Source organism: Diabrotica virgifera, chromosome 5 (assembly GCF_917563875.1).
Source record: "Diabrotica virgifera virgifera chromosome 5, PGI_DIABVI_V3a".
NCBI classification, from domain to species: Eukaryota; Metazoa; Arthropoda; class Insecta; order Coleoptera; family Chrysomelidae; genus Diabrotica; species Diabrotica virgifera.
Window position 1 is genome coordinate 207439822 of NC_065447.1, and position 26080 is coordinate 207465901.

General features: G+C 32.7%; 1 protein-coding gene across 2 annotated transcripts in view; it reads right to left on the minus strand.

The window, feature by feature from the left end:
- LOC126884580 (uncharacterized) overlaps positions 1-26080 on the minus strand; it is a 128460-nt gene that overhangs the window by 30555 nt on the left and 71825 nt on the right. For both annotated transcript variants that reach the window (XM_050650567.1, XM_050650566.1), the window contains exon 2: positions 11920-12063. In XM_050650567.1, coding sequence (XP_050506524.1) covers positions 11920-12063 — 144 coding nt within the window. The remainder of the gene's footprint in view (positions 1-11919; positions 12064-26080) is intronic.

A 26080-nucleotide genomic window follows, 5' to 3' on the forward strand; every position in this document is an offset into this window, starting at 1 on the left:
AGGCTCTAAGTTTTAAACCGTGAGATAGATCTACGCGCAAAATCTATAAAAATTATTAGGTCTGGATCCCGCGTATGAAAATAAAAGTTGATTAATAGCAAGCTGAAAATTTGATAATAGCTTAAGGGTGTCTAGTCGGACAAACTTTGATATATGGGAACAATGGAACAGGGGAAGTTTTAATTGTGGAACAGGTTAAAAATTTGGAACGGTCAGACCACGAAAACGTCACAAGTATTTTGTCCGACAGAACTTCCAATTTATTTGTTACCCTTTCATTAAACTCTCATGCAAAAATCAAACTGCTATTTATCACCTGTCATAATTCCTGTCATTTGACATATTCTACGTGTTCCACTCATTATAATTCCCATTTGGTGATAAATAGCAGCCTGATTTTTGCATTAGAGTTTAATGAAAGGGTAACAAATCAATTGGAAGTTCTGTCGGACAAAATACATGTGACGTTTTCGTGGTCTGACCGTTCCAAATTTTTAACCTGTCCCACAATTAAAACTTCCCCTGTTCCAGTGTTCCTATAAATCAAAGTTTGTCCGACTAGACACCCTTAAGCTATTAACAAATTTTAAGCTTGCTATTAATTAACTTTTTTTTTCATACGCGGGATCCAGACCTATATATTTGAAATATTTAAAACTAGCTTCTATTTGTAGCACGAGTTTAGTGAAAATTATTTCTATAGCTTAAAAATTCGTTCATGATATTAAAGTGGTCTCATATTCCATGAATATGCTCATTCGAATACGGGATCACAAACGCAATTTGGCAACCAACATTGTAGAAAACAAAAACAATAGATACCGAAATACTGCTGTCAAGTATTTTCTATATGCCAAAAAGAACTGTCATGAGAAACCACAGAGGATACCGAACCACTAATATTACTGGAAGAAGTCATCTGTGCCATCAAAAACACAAAAGATGGCGAAGCCACTGGACTAGATGATGTGCCCATTAAAACTCATTGATAAAGATGTTATTGATGTAATGGTTGATCTCTTTATTCTAATATATCAAACAGTCATAATATAATCCCCATACAATGGCTGCAGTCGAACTTTATAACAATTCCAACAACCTGATTTAGGTCACAGAACAATAGCTTTAATGAGTCACACACTTACAAATATTGCAAGGACATGAATTAGGACACATACTTATGTTTTTTAGACTTGGAAAAGATTTAACATAACAAGCTTCTAGATATATTAATTAAAAAGAAAAAATATTGGCAGTCGTGATATGAAAATTATATCTTTGTTGTCCCTCCTTTCAATCCCTCCAATCAATGAATCCACACTTTCAATACTTCAATTCTGTTCATGCTTGATATTTTTAGAGTCCACACTTCTGCACCATACAAAAGTGCAGACCAAATATAGGAATCATTCTTTGTCTTAGTTCTAAACTGAGATGATTATTGCAAAGAAATGTCTTCATTTTCATAAAGTCCCATAGAAACTTTAGGACAGGTAACAAATATGTCGGTTATGACGCAAGACTAAAAATTTGGTTTTGTTTGAGTTTATTTTAATACCCATTTCCGCTCCTACTTCGTGAACACGATCAAGCAGAATTTGGAGACCTTCAATATTTTCTGACAGAATTATTGCATCGTCCGCATATTACATTAAGTAGTTCTCCGTTGATTTTTATTCCACATGACTGTCCATCAAGTGCCTTTTTAAATAACTGGTCTGGGTATTGAACAATGTTGGGGACAAAATTCAACCTTGTCTGACTTATCCATTGTATGGAGATTTCGTTGGTGTGTTATCTCCAATTTTTACGATAGCAGTTTCATTCCAGTAGGTACACATTTTTAATGACAAAAATATCTGTCATCTATTCCTGTATTTTTTAGCATCTGCATTAATTGTACTTGCTGTACTTTATTGAACGCCTTTTCGAAGTCCACGAAGCATACAATCGATCAATGAGATCAATTAAATATTCTTGTTATTTTCAAGAAGGGCTGTGTCATCTGAAAAACGTATGTTGTTTATTTTTTGGCCATTTATTGAGATGCTTAATCGTAAAAGAGATATCATGGCTCAAATATTGCCATATCCTATATTTGAGCTCCCCAGTAGTGACGACTTTGCTAAAGATTTAAAAGGCCTGATCAGTACGGAAGTATGGCATGCTTGGATATGAGGCATTCTTCTTTTAGTGCTTATTCGTTTCGAATATTGGCGATCATTCTGGCTATAATTATTTTATTAACTGATGCTTTAAATAGATTAGTTGTTGCTGTGAAGAACCATTTCCTCAGGTTCTTTAACCATGGTATTCTTATTCTCCCAATTTTTCGCTTTCCGAATACTTAAGCTTGAAGGATTACCTTCAGTAATCTGTATTTAGCGCCGTTTCTCATTATGTGGCCGAGATATTCTAACTTTCTTCTTTTAATCGTATACATCACCTCTCTTTCTTTCGCCACTCTTCGTAATACGGTCTCGTTGGTTATCTTGTCCGTCCATGATATCCTTAGGATTCGCCTGTATAGCCACATCTCGAAGGCTTCAAGTTTTTTCTCCATTGCTTCAGTGAGTGTCCACGATTCAACTCCGTAATACAATATTGAGAAGATATAACATCGTAGGAGCCTTACTTTTATCTCCAGATTAAGGTTGTGGCTTTCTAAAGAGTTTGGCCATGTTATTGAATGCACTCCTAGCCTTTTCTATTCTACATTTTATTTCTTGTTAGTGATCCCATTATTTGTTTACTATTGTTCCAAGATAGGTATACTGTTTTACTCGGTCCACTGCTGTATTATTGATAAGTAGTTGGGCGTCTCTAATTTTATTTTTGCTGATTATCATAAATTTAGTTTTTGATATATTTACTTGAAGTCCAAATCTTTCACTTACTTCATTACTTTGTTTATTAGTTGCTGTAAACTGTTCAAACTGTCTGCAAAAATAACGGTGTCGTCTGCATAGCGGATGTTGTTTAGGCGTTCTCCATTTAGAAGTATTCCATGTTCGCAATTTTCCAAGGCTTCACTAAATATTTCCTCTGAATATAGGTTAAATAATATAGGTGTAAGTATACAACCTTGTCTAACGCCTCGTAGAATCTGGATGAGGCATAGAGCTCAGGAAATAATGCATCGAAAAATCGGTATTAACAGATTTTTTAGTTGAGTAGTGACTACTGTCGAACTAGTGATGTTGATTATAGTTACTTTCGAGTATTCGTTACAAATCGTTACTTCTTTATGAAGTAATCATTTACAGTATCCGTTACTTTGATTACTATGATTGCTTTTGTTACTTTTGTATTTGAGTACCGGTAATCATATGGAGAATCGTATTTCTCAGTAGGTAGGTTTTTTGTATAGGTATTCCGATATAACAACGATCTTCACCGATCTGTTTAAGGGATAAAAATTATTTGATTACTATGATGGTATTATTGAGTACCAATTTTGTTACTTTTGTATTTGAGTACCGGTAATCATATCGAGAATCGTATTTCTCAGTAGGTAGGTAATAGATATAGATCTAGATAAAAATATAGGGTTCTCGCATTCGATTTCTTTAAAAGATACAGTCGGAAAACTGAAAGAATATCCATGAACGATCACATCAATCATTTATTTTGCATTTGCTGTCTTTTTCTATAACAAACGTTTGTTATTTGTAGAAAAAGACAGCAAATACAAAATAAGTGATTGATGTGATCGTTCATGGGTATTCTTTCATTTTTCCGACTGTACATTACATATTTTACGTATACCATTATACCTCCCTTTTTCCCTGTTTTATCTTCTATCTTCTCCTCACCCTCACACCCTTAAAACGCTTCATTCCGATAACGATATTCGATAACACTCGTAAAATACCGGTTCCGTCCGTTACTCGTTGGGATACGATTGGTAGAAAGTAATCAAGTGTATTGGTTGTACATACAATAGTCGTTACTCGCTCTGATACGATTGGTACGAAGTAACGAAGTAATCAGAGTAATCAAAGTAACGATTTGCCTCTCTGTATAGTAATCGTTACTTTCGGTATTCGTAAGTAACGAGTACTTTGTAACGAATAGATACTTTTTCAACATCTCTAACCCGCAAGTGGGTTTCGATTCGAGTAAGGACCATTATGCTCTCTTTTAGTTAGACCTTTAACATTGACATTTTGACACATCGTCACTGAAAGTGGAAGGAAGAAGAAGCCCGGGGAAACGACGCACGCCCTGGTTGAAAAATTTAAAGCAGTGGAGTGGAAAAACAACAATAGAACTCTCCAGAATCGTTGCAGGTAGAGTAAAATGGGCCATGATGATGGCCAATGTCCTTAAAGGATGAGGCCACATGAAGAAGAAGTAAAAAAGAAGACAATTTCTCCATAAAAAATAAATAAAATATTTAGTAGAGATAGAAGGGTAGTGAAATGCAAATTTTAGATCCCCCATTTAGTCTTCTTTCATTCAACATTAGTATGGTTTGCAAGTAATAGAAACCTCGAAAACGTAACCAGAAATTACGTCTCATTAAAAGTTTATGTCTTCGGAAATAAAACTTTGAATTATTATTTTTTATTATTTACCCACTTCAGATCTAATATTTGTAATAATACGAACGTCATGTTAAATTTTGTACAATTTATACTAATATCTAGCTACTAGGTTTCTACTCACTCGCACGTCTCTGTACGTCTTATATAATATAACGAAGTTAATTAATGTGATAATACTCAAACGATACATGTATTGTGATTATATACCACCATTTGATCATATAACTTCTCTACCCACCAATCATATCCATTTTTATACGGGTTTTAAAGTGTAGGTTGTATTTAATTTTGCATAAACTTTAACAATTTCAGTCTAATTTAAATGAACGGTAATGAAAATACATTTAGACCTGTAATTGAAGTCACGGACACGTGCGGAAAATTGAAAAGATTTTCCACCAGATAGGTATTTTAATTTTTACTAAAACATGTAATTAATGATGCATGTAATGTCATTTTAAGTGGAAAGTCTTACTGAGGACCAGTTTTTAGGACAGGGTCTTTAGACAGGACTGTTCAAGGCAGAAAAATTATAAACATCGATACCTTCTTGCCTCAATTTTGTACAAGAAGAAAGTAGAAGTCCAAAGATTACAACAGGATGGATCGTCCAAATTTCAGGAATATGCAAAAGAACTATGCATGAGTTAAAAGAAATGACCAGAGATAGAGAGAGGTCTTTGGAGACGGATAATATACGACATCACGATGACCACTACAGTCTCCGGGGATGAGGATTGAAGAGAAAGAGACAGAGAAAGAGAGAGAGAGAGAGAGAGAGAGAGAGAGAGAGAGAGAGAGAGAGAGAGAGAGAGAGAGAGGAAGAGATATTCGTCTTGTATGAAGACATATCCTTGGTAAAACTAGGGAATTTCGTAGATTTCAAGAGCAGCCTATGATGATAGCGTACTTAATACGGAATAAATTATATGAAGCAATACAGAACTTCGGGGTTCCTATATGTCGGTTTCACACGCGGTTTTACCTGCTTCGTGCACGAGCTTTAATTTTTTATATCGAATTGGCGTTGTATACTATTTGCGCAGAGAAAAGGCTTTTGTTGAGGGAGCGTTTGATAAAACAACATTTCCAACCATCACCCAACAGCTCAATGTCAGGAATGTCCCCCCGCCCGTGAGCGAATGGATATTTAGTATGCTCTCCAATACAGCAATAAGCATAAATGTAGAAGACGTTTCGGTTAGAGGGATGATTACGAGGGGATGTCCACAGGGGGAGTGTTATCAGGTTATCACCACTCCTCTGGAATATAGTTTTAGATACCCTGGTTGACCGGCTCAACAAGAACGGTTTATACACAATAGCCCATGCAGACGACATACCCGTCTTGCAAAGCGGTAAGTTTGAGAACACACTATGTGAGAGATTACAAGTTGCTCAGACTAATAGAAACATGGTGTAAGGAACACTCACTGTCTATTAATCCAAAAAAGACAGAGATGGTCCTCTTCACCAGAAAAAGAAGGATCACGGGCTTAATACCCCCTAGGAATCTAAACTGCAATCTGAAGTTCTCTGAAGAGATGAAATACCCTGGTATTACCCTTGACAGGAAGTTAACATGGAACTCTCACTTAGATAGCAGAGCTAAAAGAGCATATATTGCTTATGAACGGTGTCGGCGAACGGTCGAAGGCACTTGGGGCCTTTCGTACAGGGTGACCGCCTGGATCTACACTACTGTCATTAGGCCAATGATGACTTACCGAGCTATTGCTTGGGTACCAAAAATTCCTACAGACAATAGCGACCAACAAACTAAACCATATTCAGCGGATGGCTTGCCTAAATATAGCAGGTGCCATGAAAACAACACCAACTGCTGCAATGGGGTTGCTCATTGGCATCACCCCTTTAGACATATATGTCAAAGAGGTGGCGCTGATGACGGTGATAAGATTGCGCTCAGTGGGTGCACACCTTGTAGGAATGGGACAATTCAGATGTCGTTTCTGGTGGGGTGAGCTGGAGGCACTGTCACCGCTACACACAGGTCATGGATACGACTCAATTAAACCTACGTTTGTCCTCGACAGTAAGAACTGTTTCTACACAATAGCCAATCGGCAATCGAAACAAGACAACATATACTTAATTTTTAATTTACAATCAAGATGCAGTAGAAATAAACAAACCAAGACAGGTTAAATACTACTAGGAGCACTCCCGAACCATAATTTACCATGTATATACAATGTAAATCCCAAATCATGATTTCCAAAGTTCATACATTGTAAATTATGATTCGGGAGTGCTCCCAGTAGCATTTAACGTATCTTGGTTTGTTTATTTCTACTGCATCTTGATTGTAAATTTAATAGAGGGAGTCAAACGTGGCAAATACATATTGCATCTACACCGATGGCACCAAAATGGAAGAAAGATGAGGATGCCGGTTGTACTCCAGATCACTGAACCTTAGTATAAACTAGGGTATGGGCAAAAATGCCAGCGTAGTTCAGACTAAACTAGCTGGTATCTCCATAGCCGCATAAGAGATAACCCGGAAAGGTACAGCCGGTAAAATCATAATAATCTGTACAGACAGCAGACAACCGCTACTAACCTTGAACAGACCACGTGTCATATCAGGGCTAGTAATAAAGTGTCATGGTCATGAGTTACTAGCCCAAGCTTCGGATGGTAACAAACATCATCCTGAGGTGGGTTAAAGGACACAACGGAAATAAAGGCAACCGCATTGCTGACCAGCTAGCAAGGAATGCAGCAGGCCTAAGAGTCTTAGGACCTGGTGATCTTTTTGGCTGGTCAACTGCAACAATCGCAGAAATTGCCAAATATCACTCCCACACGCAAACCGTGAAAAGATGTGAAGAAGGACCAGGATGTAGACTTGCCAAGGTAACACTAAGGAACCTTGGGAAGTCAGCATCAGAAAAGTACTTGAGAATGACCAGGAAAAACCTACACTTGACAGTTGGTTTTTTAACTGGCCATTCTCAACTAACAAAACACCTCCACACACAGGGGCTAGTAGACACACCTCTGTACAGAAACTGTGAATGAGATGACGAAACTGTCGAGCATGTCCTATGTGAATGTCCGGAGTTATCGTCAATGCGAGAGTATGCGTTCGGCGCGCCTTGGCCTACACCTGTAGTCTGGGCTGATTATCGGAGAATAGGCCATTTTTGGGAAAAGTTATTTACCAGCAATTTTATTGCTGGAATCGAATTATAAGATCCTATATATTAATAATATAGGTATGCAAAGTCCTCAGATAGTGTGCTACTTTTTTTATAAACAAAATGGCGCCCGAAAATCGTGTTTTTTTCAATTATTGCTCTAGAACTGCGAAGATTTTAACTTTACAACAAAAACACTCAAATAAAAATTCACCGTGATTAAATTCTGCATAGAGACGTGTTATTCCCGATCTGCTCCGACGAAAATTTTCCTCGGAAAATGCGGGTTTTCCCAACAAAATCTTTATCTATCAAATTATCTACCAATAATTAAATAATTTGGTGACTTAAAAGCCTTCTTGGTTTAGATTATAGTTCCAGAAGCTGGTGAAAATTAAACGAATATTTTAGCAACAATTCAATTGTTAATTAATAATTTACGGTCGCAATAATAACCAAAATAATTATGATACACTGATCAAACTTTGAAATCTTATAAAGATGAGATGCCTATTTAACATTTTGTCGACAAAATATAAATTTTTTATTTTTTTGCATAATCTTTAAATGTTTAAAAAATAGTTATAAACAAATTAACGTTTCTCAGAAAGTTTTTATTATATTATAATTTTAAAAAATAGCTAAAATGCACATTTAAAATATCTTGAAAATGAATGCTTTAAAACTTTTTTGCAACCATTTGCAAAAAAGTTATGAAACAGCAAAGTAAACATAGGATTACTACGGTGTTAATATTTTTTTTTAATTTTTTCAATGCGTAGAAGTGGGTTTAAAGTACAAGCTAATTATTTATAAAACAATATCGATTATCAGCTTAATGGTTATATTTTAATTAAAGATTATAAATATATTTTTTTGTAATTTACACGCGCGAAAGTAGAATAATACAGTACCGTAGCTACCCGCCCACATACACAACTCGCGCGAGTTTAAGCGTGTCAGTCGCTTCGAGTGAACATTTTATCTCCGGCTCTGTATGAAGCCTACTTTCTCGCTAAAAATTACAAAAAAATGTATTTTTAATCTTCGATTAAAATATAACCATTGCACTAATTTTTGACATTCTTTGTGAGTAATTAGATTGTACCATAGACTCACTTTTAAGCTTTGAAACAATTAAAACAAATTATAAACAATGGAGATATCGTATATCTATTTTGCTGTTTCCTAACTTATTTGCAAATGGTTGGAAAATTTTTTTAAAGCATTCATTTTCAAGACCTATGAAATACGCATTTTAAGTATTTTTTAAAATTAGAATATAATAAACAATTTCTAAGAAATGTTAATTTGTTTATAACAATTTTTTTTAAACATTTAAAGATCATGCAAAAAAATGAAAAATTTATATTTTGTCTACAAAATATTAAATAAGCATCACACCTTTTATAATCTTTCTAAGTTTGATCAATGTCTCATGATTATTTTGGTTGTTATTGCGACTGTAAATTGTTAATTAACAATTGAATTGTTGCTAAAATATTCGTTTCATTTTAACCGGCTTCTGAATTTATAATCTATACCAAGAAAGCTTTTATTTCACCAAGCTATATAATTATTAATAAATAATTACTGGCCCAAAAAATTTATTTGAAAATTCGAGATTTTGTTGGGAAAACCCACGTTTTCCGAGGAAAATTTTCGTCGGAGTAAATCGGGAAAAACATGCCTCTATGTAGAATTAAATTGGGGTGAATTTTTATTTGAGTATTTTTGATGTAAATTTAAAATCTTCGGAGTTATAGAGCAATAATTGAAAAAAATACGATTTGTTGGCGCCATTTTGTTTATAAAAAAAGTACCACACTATCTGTGGACTTTGCATACCTATATTAATAATATATAGGAGCTTATAATTCGATTAAAGCAATAAAATTGCAGGTAAATAACCTTTCTTTGTACTTTACTAATTAGACCAACGTATTATAACTAATTTTTTTTCAAAATTTAAAGATTATGCAAAAAAAAAGAAAAATTTATATTTTGTCGATAAAATATTAAACAAGCATCTCTAGTCCTGTCGCCAGGGGGGGTACAACGGCCTCCTGTATTCAGATGGACTTACCCAAGATTTTTTTATGTATTTTGGCGCGTAGAACACGAATTTTTTGGGTAACAGTTGATCCGTATGTCGATAAGATTGTTATAAACAAAGAAGTTGAGGAATTACATAACAGCGATTTCTCTCAAAACAAAACATTTTTTTGTATTTTTTGGGCCATTCTTATCAAAAAAATGTTCCTACAAGTTTTTTCGTAGTATGCATAGTTTTCAAGATAAACGCGGTTAAACTTTCAAAAAATCGAAAAATTGCAATTTTTGAACCCTAATAACTTTTGATTAAAAAATAAAATAGCAATTCTGCTTACCGCATTTGAAAGTTCAAGACAAATTCTATCGGTTTTGAATATATCCATTGCTAAAAATTTATTTGTTTATTGTTAAAAAATCTATAAACACATAGTGTTTCCCGTGCCTAATACATGCGTTTTAACGCATGCTACGTAGAAATCGCGTCGCCTGCACTTTTACCTACTCTACCTACTCGTTCGATTTTAAATGACAAATCATTGACAACATCACTCAAACACTAGGTGTTTGTAGCTTGGTTTAGCAATATAATAATAAATTTTTAGCAATGCAAATAACTAAAACCGATATAATTTGACTTGAACTTTCAAATGCGGTAAACAGAATTGCTATTTTATTTTTTAATCAAAAGTTATTCGGGTTCAAAAATTGCAACTTTTCGATTTTTTGAAAGTTCAACCTCGTTTATCTCGAAAACTATGCATCCTACGAAAAAATTTGTAGGAACATTTTTTGGTTAGAATGGCCCAAGAAATACAAAAAAATGTTTTGTTTTGCGAAAAATGGCCGGTAAGTAATTCCTCAAGTTCTTTGTTTATAACAACCTTATCGACATCCGGATCAACTGTTACCCAAAAAATTCATGTTCTACGGATCAAAATATATAAAAAAAACTTGGGTAAGTCCATCTGAATACAGGAGGCCGTTGTACCCCCCCTGGCGACAGGACTACTCATCTTTATAATCTTTATAAGTTTGATCAATGTATCATGATTATTTTGGTTATTATTGCGATCGTAAATTGTTAATTAACAATTGAATTGTTGCTAAAATATTCGTTTAATTTTCACCAGCTTCTGGAATTACAATCTATACCAAGAAATCTTTGATGTCACTAAGTTATTTAATTATTGATTAATAATTACTTACCTAAAACTTTATTTGAAAATTATAGTTTTTGTTAGGAAAACCCGCATTTTCCGAGGAAAATTTTCGTCGGAGCAAATCGTGAAAAACATATCTCTATGCAGAATTTAATTGTGGTGAATTTTTATTTGGGTGTTTTTGTTGTAAAGTTAAAATCTTCGGAGTTATAGAGCAATAATTGAACAAAATACGATTTGTCGGCGCCATTTTGTTTATAAAAAAGTAGCACACTATCTGCGGACTTTGCATACCTATATTATTAATATATAGGATCTTATAATTCGATTCCAGCAATAAAATTGCTGGTAAATAACTTTTCCATGAATTTTGCTAATTAGCCCAGAGTACTGCCGAAATATGGGAAATGGGAGGATGGATAATGAACTCAGGACAACCCTCGCCCTCCCTACTCTACAGATATAGATGCTTTTGTTTTCGTATTGAGATTGCATCCAGAGAAAGGTTCGCGTATTTTTCCTTCAAGCGAAGAAGGCAGTGAAAAGAACTGTCGCCAGCGGTGGTCGACAGAAGATTGGTTTTTACCCAACCCTTGGGCTGGTAGTAACAGAGAGATCGAATGTACTTTTAGGACTTGTTTATATGCAGGCGGTTTGCCAATGTCGACTGCGCAGTTTACCTGTTTTACTTGATCTCACCCTAATGCCGCTTTTGAAGTTTCACCCTAATACCAAGTAAAACAGGGGCAAAGCAGGTAAACCGCGACGTCGACGTTGGCAAACCGCCAGCATATAAACAAGCCCTTAGTTCACAAAATGTCCAGCAACACTGTCTGTATTGGGAGGAATGAAAACTAAGTAGGGACAACTAGGTACTATTAGTCAGGGTTGGCTTAAGAATTATTTAAAATTGAGGATGAAAATTATTGAAACGATACAGCGGAAAATAAAATATTATTTTTTGCATGCAAAAAATTGATTACTTACATTCAAAGTTGTCAAACAACCCACTAAAATGGTTGGAGAAGCCATCAAAGCCAAATCCTGCATCTGTGTCAATAACAGGTTGTTCCACGTGGGTTTCTTTGGGTGAAAAAAGTTCAATATCGTCATCTATTTGTTTTGAAGTTGCTGAAAATAAGAAAAAAACATTGAAACATTGCGAAAAAATTGTGAATAGGAGAAACAGAAATAATTTTTTGAGCATATAGTATACATTTATAAATGGCAGATCAAGAACAGATATGTTCAATTTCTATAAATAGCTACGTAACAGATTTTATGTTTCATAAAAAATAAAATCTTAACTGGAAGAAATTCACCCTTCTTTTCTGAGAAATTTTCCTTTGAATACGAAACTATACTAAATTTACATTCAAGATGCAGTAGAAATAAACAAATCAAGACACGTTAAATACTACTAGGAACACTCTCGAATCATAATTTACAATGTTTATACATTGTAAATCCCAAATCATGATTTTTTAAAGTTTATATACATTGTAAATTATGATTCGGGACTGCTCCTAGTAATATTTAACGTGTCTTGGTTTGTTTATTTCTACTGCATCTTGAATGTAAATGGAGAATACTTCTTGGTGATATATTTATTTAAAACTATTTTTCGTCAACAAAACTTTCCCTATTCATGTCACTATAATTCCCATCATTAAACATAACCATGGTCAGACTGCTTCGATCCCTTTGCTAAAGGAGATGATAATAAAACACCAACACCAGAAGTGACGAGAAACGAAGAAATAAATATTGAGGAGGGAGAGAGAATGTGAAGCATTAAGGAAAATAAAAACTAGAAAATTACCAGGAGAGAACACAATGTCGAATGAACTTTAAAGTACGAAGGACCAGATCTAGCCAAACAATTATAAAACTAATCCAAAAAATAATAGTATAGATGTTATAGTCAAAGCCCGAATTTCAGGCACTCCTAGGTTTGACTAGGCAATCCTCAGGTCTGACTGACGGCCTTAGTCAAAGCCCGAAATAAATTACAGTTTCGGCCTTTGACTAGTCAAACCTAGGAGAGACTAAGTTGGTCAGGCAAAGGTCGAAATTTAGTTTTATGAAATCGGGGTTTGACTGGTCAAACCCCGATCAGCTATTAAAATGTCGTAATTTGTTAGATTAGTTTTAATAAAACGTCATTTTTTAAATTTTATTGCTTAATATTTTTATATTGTCGTAATTAAAATAAATAAATTAGTGTTTATTCTCACATGTTAAGGTATTATGGCATTTAGTTTTTCTTAAATATCCCCAGAACACTTCTATTTAGAAAAATAAAAACTGGTACGCTTATTTATCTTCCAGAGATAAATCGATTTCGTCAATAATTACGAATTTCTAGTACCGGTCATAGGTGTCCGTTTTGAGTAGGGCAACGGTTATTTTATCGCATAACTTTTTGTCTTTAACTTCTAAGCATATTTGACACTGGATTATTAAATTATGATGCATTCTAGTACTAAAAGGTACTCTTGCTTTAAGTCTATAAAATGCACCGTTTTCTAGAAAAATCGATTTGAAAGTTTTTCGTTTTTTTTATTTGAAAAAACATCTAGAAAAAACATCTAGAAAAATCGATTTGAATATTTTTCGTTTTTTTTTATTTGAAAAAACATTAAAAAAACTATTTAGAAAAACGAAAACTGGTATTTTTTTTGCGAAATTCTAGTACAGGTCATATGCGTCCGTTTTGGGTAGGTCGACGGTTATTTTATCGCATAACTTTTTGTCTCTAATTTTTAAGCATTTTTGATACTTGATGATTAAATTATAAGGTATTCTAGTACTAATAGCTACTTTTGCTTTAAGTCGGTAAAATACACCGTGTTTTTCTAATTATTTCATTCATAGGAGATTCTGACCAATAGAACGCTACAGAAATAAAAATTAAAGTGGTAATTTTTGATAATATCTCGTCGTCAAGCATGACGTCAGATGCCCTTCGTTACTATGCAAAAATGAACATTCAGTGACATTAGTGACAATTAATGTTTTACAACTTGTCACAGAGAACACTAAGAAACACGTTTAGCAAATATTCGGGTGAAGATATCATTAAAATATTAGTTAAAATTATTTAAAAACCAGTTTTATACATGAAATAATCTCAGCGAATTACCCTCGATCTCTAAAATTATTATCGACTTGTTGCCCTCGCGACACTTTGACATAATTTAAATTACAACTGTCAAAGTGTCACTCGGGAAACAAATTGATAATTTTAGAGCTCTCGTGCAATTATTACTACTGAAAATTTTTTTCAAATCCAAAAAACTAAAAATTTTCAAATCGATTTTTCTAGAAAACGGTGCATTTTATAGACTTAAAGTAAGAGTACCTTTTAGTACCAGAATGTCTCATAATTTAATAATCCAGTGTCAAAAATGCTTAGAAGTTAAAGACAAAAAAGTTATGCGATAAAATAACCGTTGCTCTACTCAAAACGGTCGCCTATGACCGGTAAATACTAGAAATTCGTAATTATTGATGGAATGGATTTATCTCTGGAAGATAAATAAGCGTACCAGTTTTCATTTTTCTAAATAAAAGTGTTCTGGGGATATTTAAGAAAAACTAAATGCCATAATGCCTCAACATGTGAGAATAAACACTAATTTATTTATTTTAATTACGACAATATAAAAATAATAAACAATAAAATTAAAAATAGTTATTTATGAAACAGTTCGGGAAGTATGCTTTTTGCGAACGCACGCGATTTTTAGAGCACGAGCGACAACGGCGCGAGTGCTATACATCGCGTAAGTTCGCAAAAAGTACTTCACGCACAGTTTCATACAATATTTTATCTACGATAAACAAATAAAAGAACTGTAACTCTTCGTTACTGAAATTCATTTCTATTTTACAGTTTTTAGAACTTTGACATTTAAAAATCCAACTACTTTCAAACCACAAAACTGCTCATATTGTTATCACCATGACAACGCGAAAGTTAAGGATATTTGATTATATGAAAGTGTGTTGAAAAACCCATTGAAAGTGTGCGGAAAAGTAAGTCCCATTTAAAATACATTGTTACTTCACGCACACTTTAAATCCTTCACGCACTACTATCTATAATGACAGTTTTCACAAACTAAAAACTTATACATAATATGACATATAGTAGATAAATTACGTTTTATCTAAACTAATCTAACATATTACGACATTTTAATAGCTGATCGGGGTTTGACTAGTCAAACCCCGATTTCATAAAATTAAATTTCGACCTTTGCCTGACCAACTTAGTCTCTCCTAGGTTTGACTAGTCAAAGGCCGAAACTGCAATTTATTTCGGGCTTTGACTAAGACCGTCAGTCAAACCTGCGGATTGCCTAGTCAAACCTAGGAGTGCCTGAAATTCGGGCTTTGACTATAACATAGATACATCAACAGCTATAATAACAGATTTAATAAATAAGATTTGGAAAGATGGAAAGAAGAAAATATGTCCGAAGAATGGCAAAAAGGCATAATAATCAAAATTACAAAAAAGGGCGACAGAAATAAATGTGATTATTTCATTCATAGGAGATTCTGACCAATAAAAAGCTACAGAAATCTGAATTAAATCGATAATTTTTGATAATCTCCCGTCGTTAAGTATATTACGTCAGATGCCCTTCGTTGCTACGAAAAAATACATTCAGTGACATTAATGACAATTAATGTTTTAAAAATTATAAAAGTGATGACTTTCAATCGTCAAATATTTATAAAAACTGTGTGTTTAATGGTACTTACATAAATAAATTACAATAAAATTTTGGTTTTGAACAGTTTTATTGATGAAATAATCGCAACAAATTGCACTCGACCTCTGAAATTAATATAGAATTTTTGCTCTCGTGACACTTTGACATAATTTCACTCGTCTTCGGCTCGTGAAATTAAAACTGTCAAAGTGTCACTCGGGATAAATTCAATAATTTTAGAGCTCTTGTGCAATTACTACTGATAATTGGAGAGCGATAACGCTGTTAAGTGTTACGAGTAAAGTAATGACAACAATAATAGAAAGAATGAAGCCAAATATTGAAGAGAAACTAAGGAATAATCAAGCCGACCTTAGAACAAGACGAGGGTGTACGGACCACATAGCTACACTAAGAATTATAATCGAACAAGCTCTTGAATGGCAAAATAAATTGTACGTCAATTTTCTTGATTTTTAAAAAGCATCTGATAGAGTAAACCAAGAACAAATGTGGTTAATATTGGAAAAGTATGGCATACCAAACAAATACATAAATGTTATAAAACTATTTTTAGTCCAAGCTGTGGGTGGAAAATAGGTCGATTTCAAGATATAATTCAGGAATTTTTGAAATCTATCAGGTGTTATAAAGGACGATGGCAGGAATAACTTATACTAAAATGTAACCAACATTTTTAGGAGCTTTTTATTTATGACGTTTTTCATTTGTTAAATGTGCAATTTTTAAAGATTTTTAATTTTGCAACTTAAGATATTCATTTTAGAGAAAAACTTTGAATAGAAAATTATAGTAAATTAAAATACCTACAATTTAAGCTATAACAAGTTTAATTTTGTTAATACATTATTTCAAAACAGCCTGCGAAAAGTCCAAAATGGCCTTTTTTGCAACTGCATTATTTATTATAAAAATAACTTTTATTAATTTTTTAAGGGTTCAAAACAAAGATCTTTCGATACCAAACATAAAAAAAATTATAGAGCCCGATTCGTAAACTTGTTGCTTAGATATTATAACTTGTTTATCCCAAGGGGTCAAATGTCGAAGGCTATTACTTTGCTTATTTACTTTATGCTTTACTTTGGTTATTATTTGCCAAAAACCGCCTAAAAACAGGTTTCTTGTTGAAAAATGAACGTATTTACTCGGAAACAACTCGAAAAATATTAACTAAATGAGAAAGTGTTATAGAACAAAAGTTTCTTAGAATTAGACGTTTAATCCATTTTCTAACTTATTTTGAACGTATATTTTTTCACCCCTCCTAAGGGGTGACGGTCACCCCCAGGGCAAATGCACACAGAGGCCCAATATACTTAATTTGTATTCTTTGACATGTTATCTATGTGGTTGCTTAATTTCAAGTCAATCCAAGCGCTGCTTTAAAATTTGGAGCAAAACCCGTAATTCAATGTACTATAAGTTGCTAACGTTGCTAAGGGCAACCGACACAATAAATCACATTTGTACAGAAAAATAAATCTCCACTACACTTTAAAAATCATTTTTAATAAATAAATGTAATTTTCGTTTAAAATAATTTTTATTTTAAGATAATGTAGTTGATGACTGTGAAATAATTTCTGAATTGTTATAAATAAAGTCACTACGATTTAAGAAAACAAAAGCAATTATCTCGGCTTCAATTGGTCGTAGAAAATATTTATTTTGTTTTGAATCTTTATTTTGTCTTCAGAAACAATAATCTGCAAGTTATAAACTCAGAATGTACAGGAGCGGCTTCAGTTCTAAATGTTTATAACGAAATTTACCCCCTTATTTTAAAACTCGAAATAAGAGGTTGAAAAATGTTTTACGCATTTATTTACATCAGAATATGAAAATTTAAGTCTTTAGAAGGAGAGTGGATCTTAGAATAACTCTATACGATTTTTTTTCAAAAAGTTATAGCCTTCGACATTTGACCCTTTGGGATAAACAAGTTATAATATCTAAGCAACAAGTTTACCAATCGGGCTCTATGAATTTTTTTTATGTTTGGCATTGAAAGATCTTCAGTTTTAAGGCTTAAAAAATAAATAAAAGTTATTTTTACAATAAATAATGCAATTGCCAAAACGGCCATTTTGGACCTTTCGCAGGCTGTTTTGCAATAACGTACTAAAAAAATTAAACTTGTTATAGCTCAAAATGTAGGTTTTTTAATTCACTACAATTTTCTATTTAAAAGTTTTTCTCTAAAATGAATATCCTTAGCTGCAAAATTAAAAATCATTAAAAATTGCAAATTTAACAAATGAAAAACGTCATAAATAAAAGAGATCTGAAATTTTTGGTTACATTTTAGTATAAGTTATTCCTGCCATCGTCCTTTATTTAAATTCCTGAATTATATCACCTTTTTTTCACCCACAGCCTGGGGTATTTATGGAAATTACTCGACACAAATACTTTTTAATGGAAAGCTAACACGCAGCATACAAAAATACACACTGGACTTTGACAGGGCTGCGTCCTATCAAAGACACTATTTATCATTCTAATAGACTCGATCATGACCAATGCAATCAAAAACGAAACAGGAATACGACGGAATGTGTTATCAATATGAGGATTTGGAGTTTGGAAGAAAGAAAATAAACAAACCCAGACTCCAGACACGTTTAATGTTACGAGAAACACTCCCGAATCATGATTTACAATATATAAAAATATTGTAAATCATGATTTGGTATTTAGAATATACCTACATTGAAAATCATGATTTGGGAGTGCTCCTTGTAAGAGTCAACGTGTCTTGGTTTGTTTATTTCTCGTGCATCTTTATTGTGATTTTAGTATAGCAACATTAGAGTCAGAAATACAAGAATCTTTACAGAACTATTTATTATTTATTAGGTACAATTAGGTATTTTGTTATTTAAAATGTTTATAGAAGTCAAAAATAAATAACCATTTTCAATAACGTTGCAACACCAATCTACAGCCGCATTAGTTTCTAGTTCAATCAGAGAGTGCAGCAAGCACCTCTACCGGCTTCGAAACTTATTAGTCTCTCATCAGGAGGCACATATTCTGCTCTCTCTGACCCAACCAGGACAAACCCCGGCGTGCAGTTACGAATTGCAACGAACGAGATGGCAGGGATGCCCTAGCGGCAATTGCTAGCAAAAGAACAAGTTTTCAATCTAATAGCACGTAAAATAATATTAAAAATACTACATATTATACTACATACAAATACTACATGCGCTTATAGAATTATTCGAAACACAAGATAAATGTCATGAATGAATGAATGGAGAATATGAATCGGACATAAGAGATCACTAAATAGTACGTTCTTTGAAGGTAAAATATTGCAAAACCTCTAAATTTTAAAGAACTGCTTGGATTGACATGAAATTTGGCATACACATAGCTAATAAGTCAAAGAAAAAAAGTGATGTTGTGCCGATGTGTGCTTTTGCCCTAAGGGTGACTTTCACCCCCTTTTGGGGGTGAAAAATATATGTTCGAAATAAGTCCGAAAATGGATAAAATGCCTTATTCTAAGCAACTTTTGTTTTATAAAGTTTTTTCACCAAGTTAATACTTTTCGAGTTATTTGCGAGTGAATATATTAATTTTTCTACAAAATAACCACGTTTTCAAACGGTTTTTCGCAAATAACTCAAAAAGTAAGTATTTGGTGGAAAAAAAATTCTGATATATTAGGTCACTGTATCTAGTAGAAGCAGAGTTATAGCTAATGAAAAATAGGTTCATATTTGTCAAATTCCAAATCGTATATTTTAACGTGCCATAACCAAAAAACGAAGCACTTTTTTGGGGAAAACTCATTTTAACTTTTTTTAAAGTGTTTAAAAAATGCTTATTTTTGTTTAAAAAAAAAAAATTTAGCATCAAAAGTAAACAAGTTACGCTCAAAATAAAGTTGGTCCCTTTTTTTTTGGTAAGAAATCGGGAAAATCACCCCCTAATTAGCATTTCAAATAAACTTAATTGTTATCACTTCACAAGTTTTTTACTCGCGTATGTATTAATCATACGATCTGTAAGTTTCATCGGTTCAAAGTCCTTATTTTTGAAAGAGCTGTAATTAAAAGGGCTTGAACGAACGAGTCACTTATCACGAGTGTATGCAAATTTAGAAACACCGAATCTTGACCAATTTTTGTCTTACAGAAAAACAAAAAATAGAAAATATTCAGAAAAGTAAAGCCGACTTTTTTTATTGTTTAAGACTTTTGGTATCACTAACAATTTTTAAGTTATTTAAAAAAAAAGCATTTTTTTCAAAATTAAATTTTTTAAAATTTTACTTTAAAACCAAATTATTTTCAAAAATAAGCACTTTGAATCGATGAAACTTACAGATCATATAAACATAACATAAGTAAAGTAACTTGTGAAGCGGTAACGATTAATTTCATTTAAGTTGCTAATTGGGGGTGATCTTCCTGATTTTTTTTGCCAAAACAAAAGGGACCAACTTTATTTTGAGTGTAACTTGCTTACATTTGATCTAGAATTTTTTTTTATAAAAACAGAAATAAAGATTTTTTTTAAACACTTTAAAAACGTTGTAATGTGCTTTCCCCAAGAATGCTTCATTATTTGGATATTTCACATTGAATTAATCTATTTGGAATTTTTCGAATATGAACCTATTTTTCATTAGCTATAACTCTGCTTTTGCTAGGTATAGGGACCTAATACATATATACACCATTTTTTTAACTTTTTTATAGGCTATAGTTTTGCAAAGAATACTTTTTTCGACAAAATGCTTACGTTTTGAGTTATTTGCGAAAAACCGTCTAAAAATCGTGGTTATTTTGTTGAAAAATCAACATATTCACTTGCAAATAACTCGAAAAGTATTGATTTGGTGGAAAAATTCTATAGAAAAAAAGTTGCTTAAAATTAGTCAGTCTATTTCGGAACGTATCTTTAACATATATTTTTTCACCCCCGAGATGGGGTGAAACTCACCCCTAGGGCAAAAGCACACATCGGCACCATATCACTTTTTTTCTATGACATGTTAGCTATGCGTATGTTAAATTTCATGTCAATCCAAGCGGTTCTTTAAAATTTACAGCAAAAACCGTGAAGTAATGGACTAAAAAGCATCTTTTTATAATTACCCTACGTACCTACGTTACATCTATAAAGAAATACCTATACTACAATCACAATAAAGATACACTAGAAATAAACAAACCAAGACACGTTGAATGTTACTAGGAGCACTCCCGAATCATGATTTATAATGTATAAACTTTGTAAATCATGATTTGGGATTAACAATGTATATACATTGTAAATCATGACTAGGGAGTGCTCCTCGTAACATACAACGTGTCTTATGTTTATTTCCAGTGCATCTTTATTGTGATTTTAGTATAGTATAACATAGGTACGTAAATTTAAACCATCATAATATCTGACAATCAAATTTAACTATGATCTTTGTTACAACTATAAAAAATTTGTGACTTCCGTTTACGGAAGTCACCTACAAATTACAAAAAAATTCATATTCTTTGGACGTTCAACACTCTTTTATGCATGCCCATATATTATACTTTAAAACAATAATCAACCAATATTATCTAACGTAATTACCGTCCTCATGCTTTACATTTCCATAAGTACATAATATTATGGCGACGCAATAAAAAAGCAAGGTAAACAGCTATTGCACATCAATATTATTAATTTTTTTATTTCGACGCCGGTTTTCTATACAGTGAATCATGTATGAAGTATGTTCAGAGTGACAAATTCCAGTGTAATTTTTACTATTTTTGTGCCTTGGTACAGATAGTTACGACTAAACATTTTAACCTTTTTTAAATATATCATCCAAATTTTGGAAATTCCTAATTCATTAATGAGCAAGATTAAGTTATTACATTTTAATGTCACATTTATTTTTTCCCAAAATATGAGTAATGTGTTTAGCTTTTAGGAAAGTTTCTATAATTGGATCGAACGTGACTTCTAGAGAACTTCTAGAAATATATGGGAAATAAATAGGTAAAAAAAAAGGAAAGAAGCTTTCAATTTCATTTACTGTAGCTTGGACGAGAAGTTTCGGGTTTTACAATTTTCAGCCCATTGTCAGGTTCTTCTATTAGGATACTTAATCAATATTGATACAAGCAAAGTGGTCCAGAGTCAGTATACTATCTGCTTGATGATGCGAAGACAGTATTGGTAGGAAAAATACATTTCTGAGCATCGATGCGGGGTATATTTCTTAAGGAAAATATATTCAAAATAATGGATGGAAAATTGTATGTTGTGTGTGATATGATGAGAATGTTGTGTTTGTTAAATATGCTGGTATATACAGGGTGGTCCCTAAGTAATTGTACAAAAAAAAACAGTAGAGTCTACACTCTAAAATATTACGATTTAACCCAACTTACTTTAATAAAATGTTGATATTAAGAAAGATACAGGTTGGTAAAATTAAACTTTTTTTTTATTTATTATTGAATATTTCCTGACAGGTATGAGCTAACAACATGCAATTTGGTATGTGGGGGTTTCTTGGGCCGAAAAAACTAAATTCCCTACCAAAAATTATGTATTGCCCAGAGGGCGCCACATACGCCTTTCAGCACTCATTTATTACGTTCAATTTTTTTATCCCTCACTCTGTATAATTTTGACATTAAAATTTTTATTCTCCTATTAGTTTTGCTTAAAAAGGGTATACTTCTTTCATCTCCCTAATCTCAACCGTTTTCGAGATAAACGCATTTTAAATCTGCGATACACCATCATTTCTAGCATAATATCATTGTAGTTACACCCGAAAAATAACTTAAAACCATAATAATTGTGCCAGTTCTCAAATTTATGTCATTGCATCGCAAATTCCATTTGAACAAATTTGCGATACATTTTTGGATAATTTTCGGATTATCTCGGATCTTATACTTATACGAAATACTGAGAAATGCGATTCTCGATATGATTACCGGTGCTCAAATACAAGAGTAATCTTAGTAATCAAAGTATCCTACTAATACTAATACAAAATATGTACTGAAAAATGCGATTCTCGATATGATTACCGGTACTAAAATACAAAAGTAACAAAAGTAATCAAAGTAACGAATACTTTAAATGATTACTTTATACAAAAGTAACGATTTGTAACGAATACTCGAAAGTAACTATAATCAACATCATTACTGACATGTGGCCTGTAAATATGTGAGAAAAGAAGATGGAGGTAGCTGAAATAAACATGTTACGATTGAAGCTGGGTAAGATTAGAAGGGGCAAGATCAGGAACGACTTGATTGGGGAAAGAGCCGCAGTGACTACAGTCTCCAAAAATACGAGCACACTACTGGAACAGTTAAAGTACTTGACACTCTCGAATGAGTTCCATCCAGAATGAGGTGTTACACAAGAATGTACCTCTCTCTTGTCTTTTCCCCATTACTGAGGATCATGATTTCTTCCAATATTCCTAACTGTCACAGTTACATATTCAAGAACAGAGACTGCAATGGTTTAGTGAAGTTAGGCGTAGAATTGAAAACTATGAGGGAAGAAGTTGATGGAATGGGAAGGAATACCAAGGAGGAGAAGAAAGACCTGGCAGAGGACTTGAGGAAATAAGGTTTAAGTGGACAGATGACAGAAATTAGTGGCGGAAAAGAGTAAGAAGAGCTCTCATATTTGTATCCAGCACCCTATGTTTATACACTCACATTTTTAGAATATTCTTCATACTTGTCCTATTGTGTAGATATTAATTCTATGTACACATAACAATAACGATCCAAGCTAAAGAAAGATAATTATTTTTTTTTCGCAATTCTTTTTAATTATTATGATTATATCATTTATTTGTATAAAATTAGTGATATAATCAAACTTCAGTAACTTGTGAATTATAATGCAATGTAATGTAATGAGTAAAAATGAATTTTCTCCATAAATTTTCTGATTAGGAAATCACCAACAAATACAATTAACTTTTGTACGTATCGTAAACAAAACAACAGATACAAACTATATAAAGCACATCCGCACATACAATGCCTCATCAAGTATTAGCAGCCTACCTTCCATAATACGCTAAACGGATTAACAGAAATCCCAGTGGCAGAAATAGCCATTTAAAAAGAATTAAGTATTCTAAAATTTACTACATAAAATATATTATAAAACATTAAATATTATTGCATGAAATATAAATGACACATAAGATGACATCCAAGATAGCGCAAAAAATGCAAAAGGAAGGAAAATACTGACTTAAATGAATAAGTGAGTTTGGCCAACTATCTAATAGTCAACAAAGGGCAAATATCAAATAGACAACAAAGAACGGGTGCAATTTTGCGGGCGCTGTTTTGTAATGATACATTGTTTTCGGGGTTTATAGGCCGTGCCTGGATTTCTTCCCGGCGTTTCGTCTGCAACTGTAGATTATCAAAGGCCACGGGGCCATTGTCATAACTTTTTTCATCGGGTATCAATGGGCAGAAGAACAGTACGACCGTTGCTACATCTCCTTTAAAATTGTCTGCTGCAGTTGTAGATAAAACGCCAGGAAGAAATAATTCCAAACCATGGCTTATAAACGCCTACAACAGTGTACTTAACAAAATAAAAACTGAGAATGTATAGGAAACGTAGATTACACAATTTGCTAATATTGTTATAGCAGACTTTAAAGAAACGAATACTACAGCACGAGAGATACAGTATTTGCAGAAAACCTAAATCTTAAGCTTATTACAAAGTCTTTTGTGTTTGAGTGGTGTGGTTAAGTTTCCAGCACAGATAGAAAGTAATAAAATGTTAATCTATTGTACATTTCTGCTATTCAGTATGTTTACCTCTTAAAACTTAACGAGACCACTCAAATACAAATGACTTTGTAATAGGATTAATATTAAGGTTTCTGCAATAACATGATGGCAACTGTACAACATAGTGGTTTATTTTTGTATATTCAAGGTATAAAATCGTGCATTCGCAGACAATCGCAGAAATAAACAAAAACAATTGCAATATACATCAAAGTAGTTATTATATACCAGTACTTATTGAATAATGACTATCTAATTATTCAATTTAAAAGTAGTTTTAGAACAATACGATAAGTATAATCACAGTATAAAGCTCTATCAAGGTATAAACCATACCATTCTTATCTCATAATACATAGTCCGCTTCCAGGTGATGTCTACCTTGAAAAAGGTCATGGAAGTTTATATAATATGCTCATCTATTTCTTCAACGAACGTGATAAGTTATTACTTTGATTATTTTTTAATGATTTTAACTTTCAATCGTATAGTAAGATTTTTGATCACGTGTTTAATTCTGTCCAATCAGATTATTATTTCATCGGTAATTTTCTACAGTAGAGTGAGAATTTTTTTAAGTAGATTGTTTCAGTTTTATTGCAACCAGTTTCCTAGTTTTGACAACTGTCACATTTAAGAAAATATCCATAATATATTTTCTTCCCCTTCTTGCTCTCTTTCTTGGCTTGCATACTTGTGCATCTGCCAGTACATTTGATTGTATTGCAGCTCGTCTTGCTCTAAGCAATTCTGCAACACTGAAAACCTAAAAATGTTGCCTTGATTTACCAAGCAGCCATGGGAATATTGGGGGATGTAAGTGCGGGTCGAACTATTTTAAATTCATAAGTTCATTTTGTTAATAATTAAATGAATAATCACTGCCACTGCCTGTAGTTGTTCATGAGTAAGATGTTGCAATATATTTTGAACATTGGAATTCTTTCGTACTCCTAATTTTGTAAGTTCAGTTCTCAGATAAACTGCTTGGATACTCTTATTGGACACTGTAGAAGAATATGATCTAGATCCTCAATTTTTTCACATTCACAGTAAGGATGTGAATGTGAAACACACTTTTACTTTTAATCTATATAGATGTGAGCTTGTGCAACAATGTCCTGTTCTCATTCTTATTATATTTGTCAAATGCCTTCTATCTATGTATGGGAATTTGTGAAACCAGGGTTTTTCTGGAAATTTTTAGTTCTGCATTTAATGTCAAATTGTCACGAGGAGAACACAAATAGGCAAATTTAACCGCTCGATTTACTTCGGTAAGATTATTTCATGAATAAAACTGTATTTATAAATAAATTAACTAATATTTTATTAATGTCTTCATCTAAATATTTGTTAAACTGTGCTTTTCACTTTGACAAGTTGAAAAATGTGTGTCACGTAATTGAGATCAATGTCACTGACTGCTTTTATATAAAGACTTGAATTTTATATGTAAGTATTAAAAAATAATCTTACGAATATCACACGACAGTAAGAATAAATAAGAAAATAATGCTTCATTTTTTCTCAAATTTGTTGTCATTGGGCAATAGCCCCTCGAGCTCTGAGGGCTCTCGT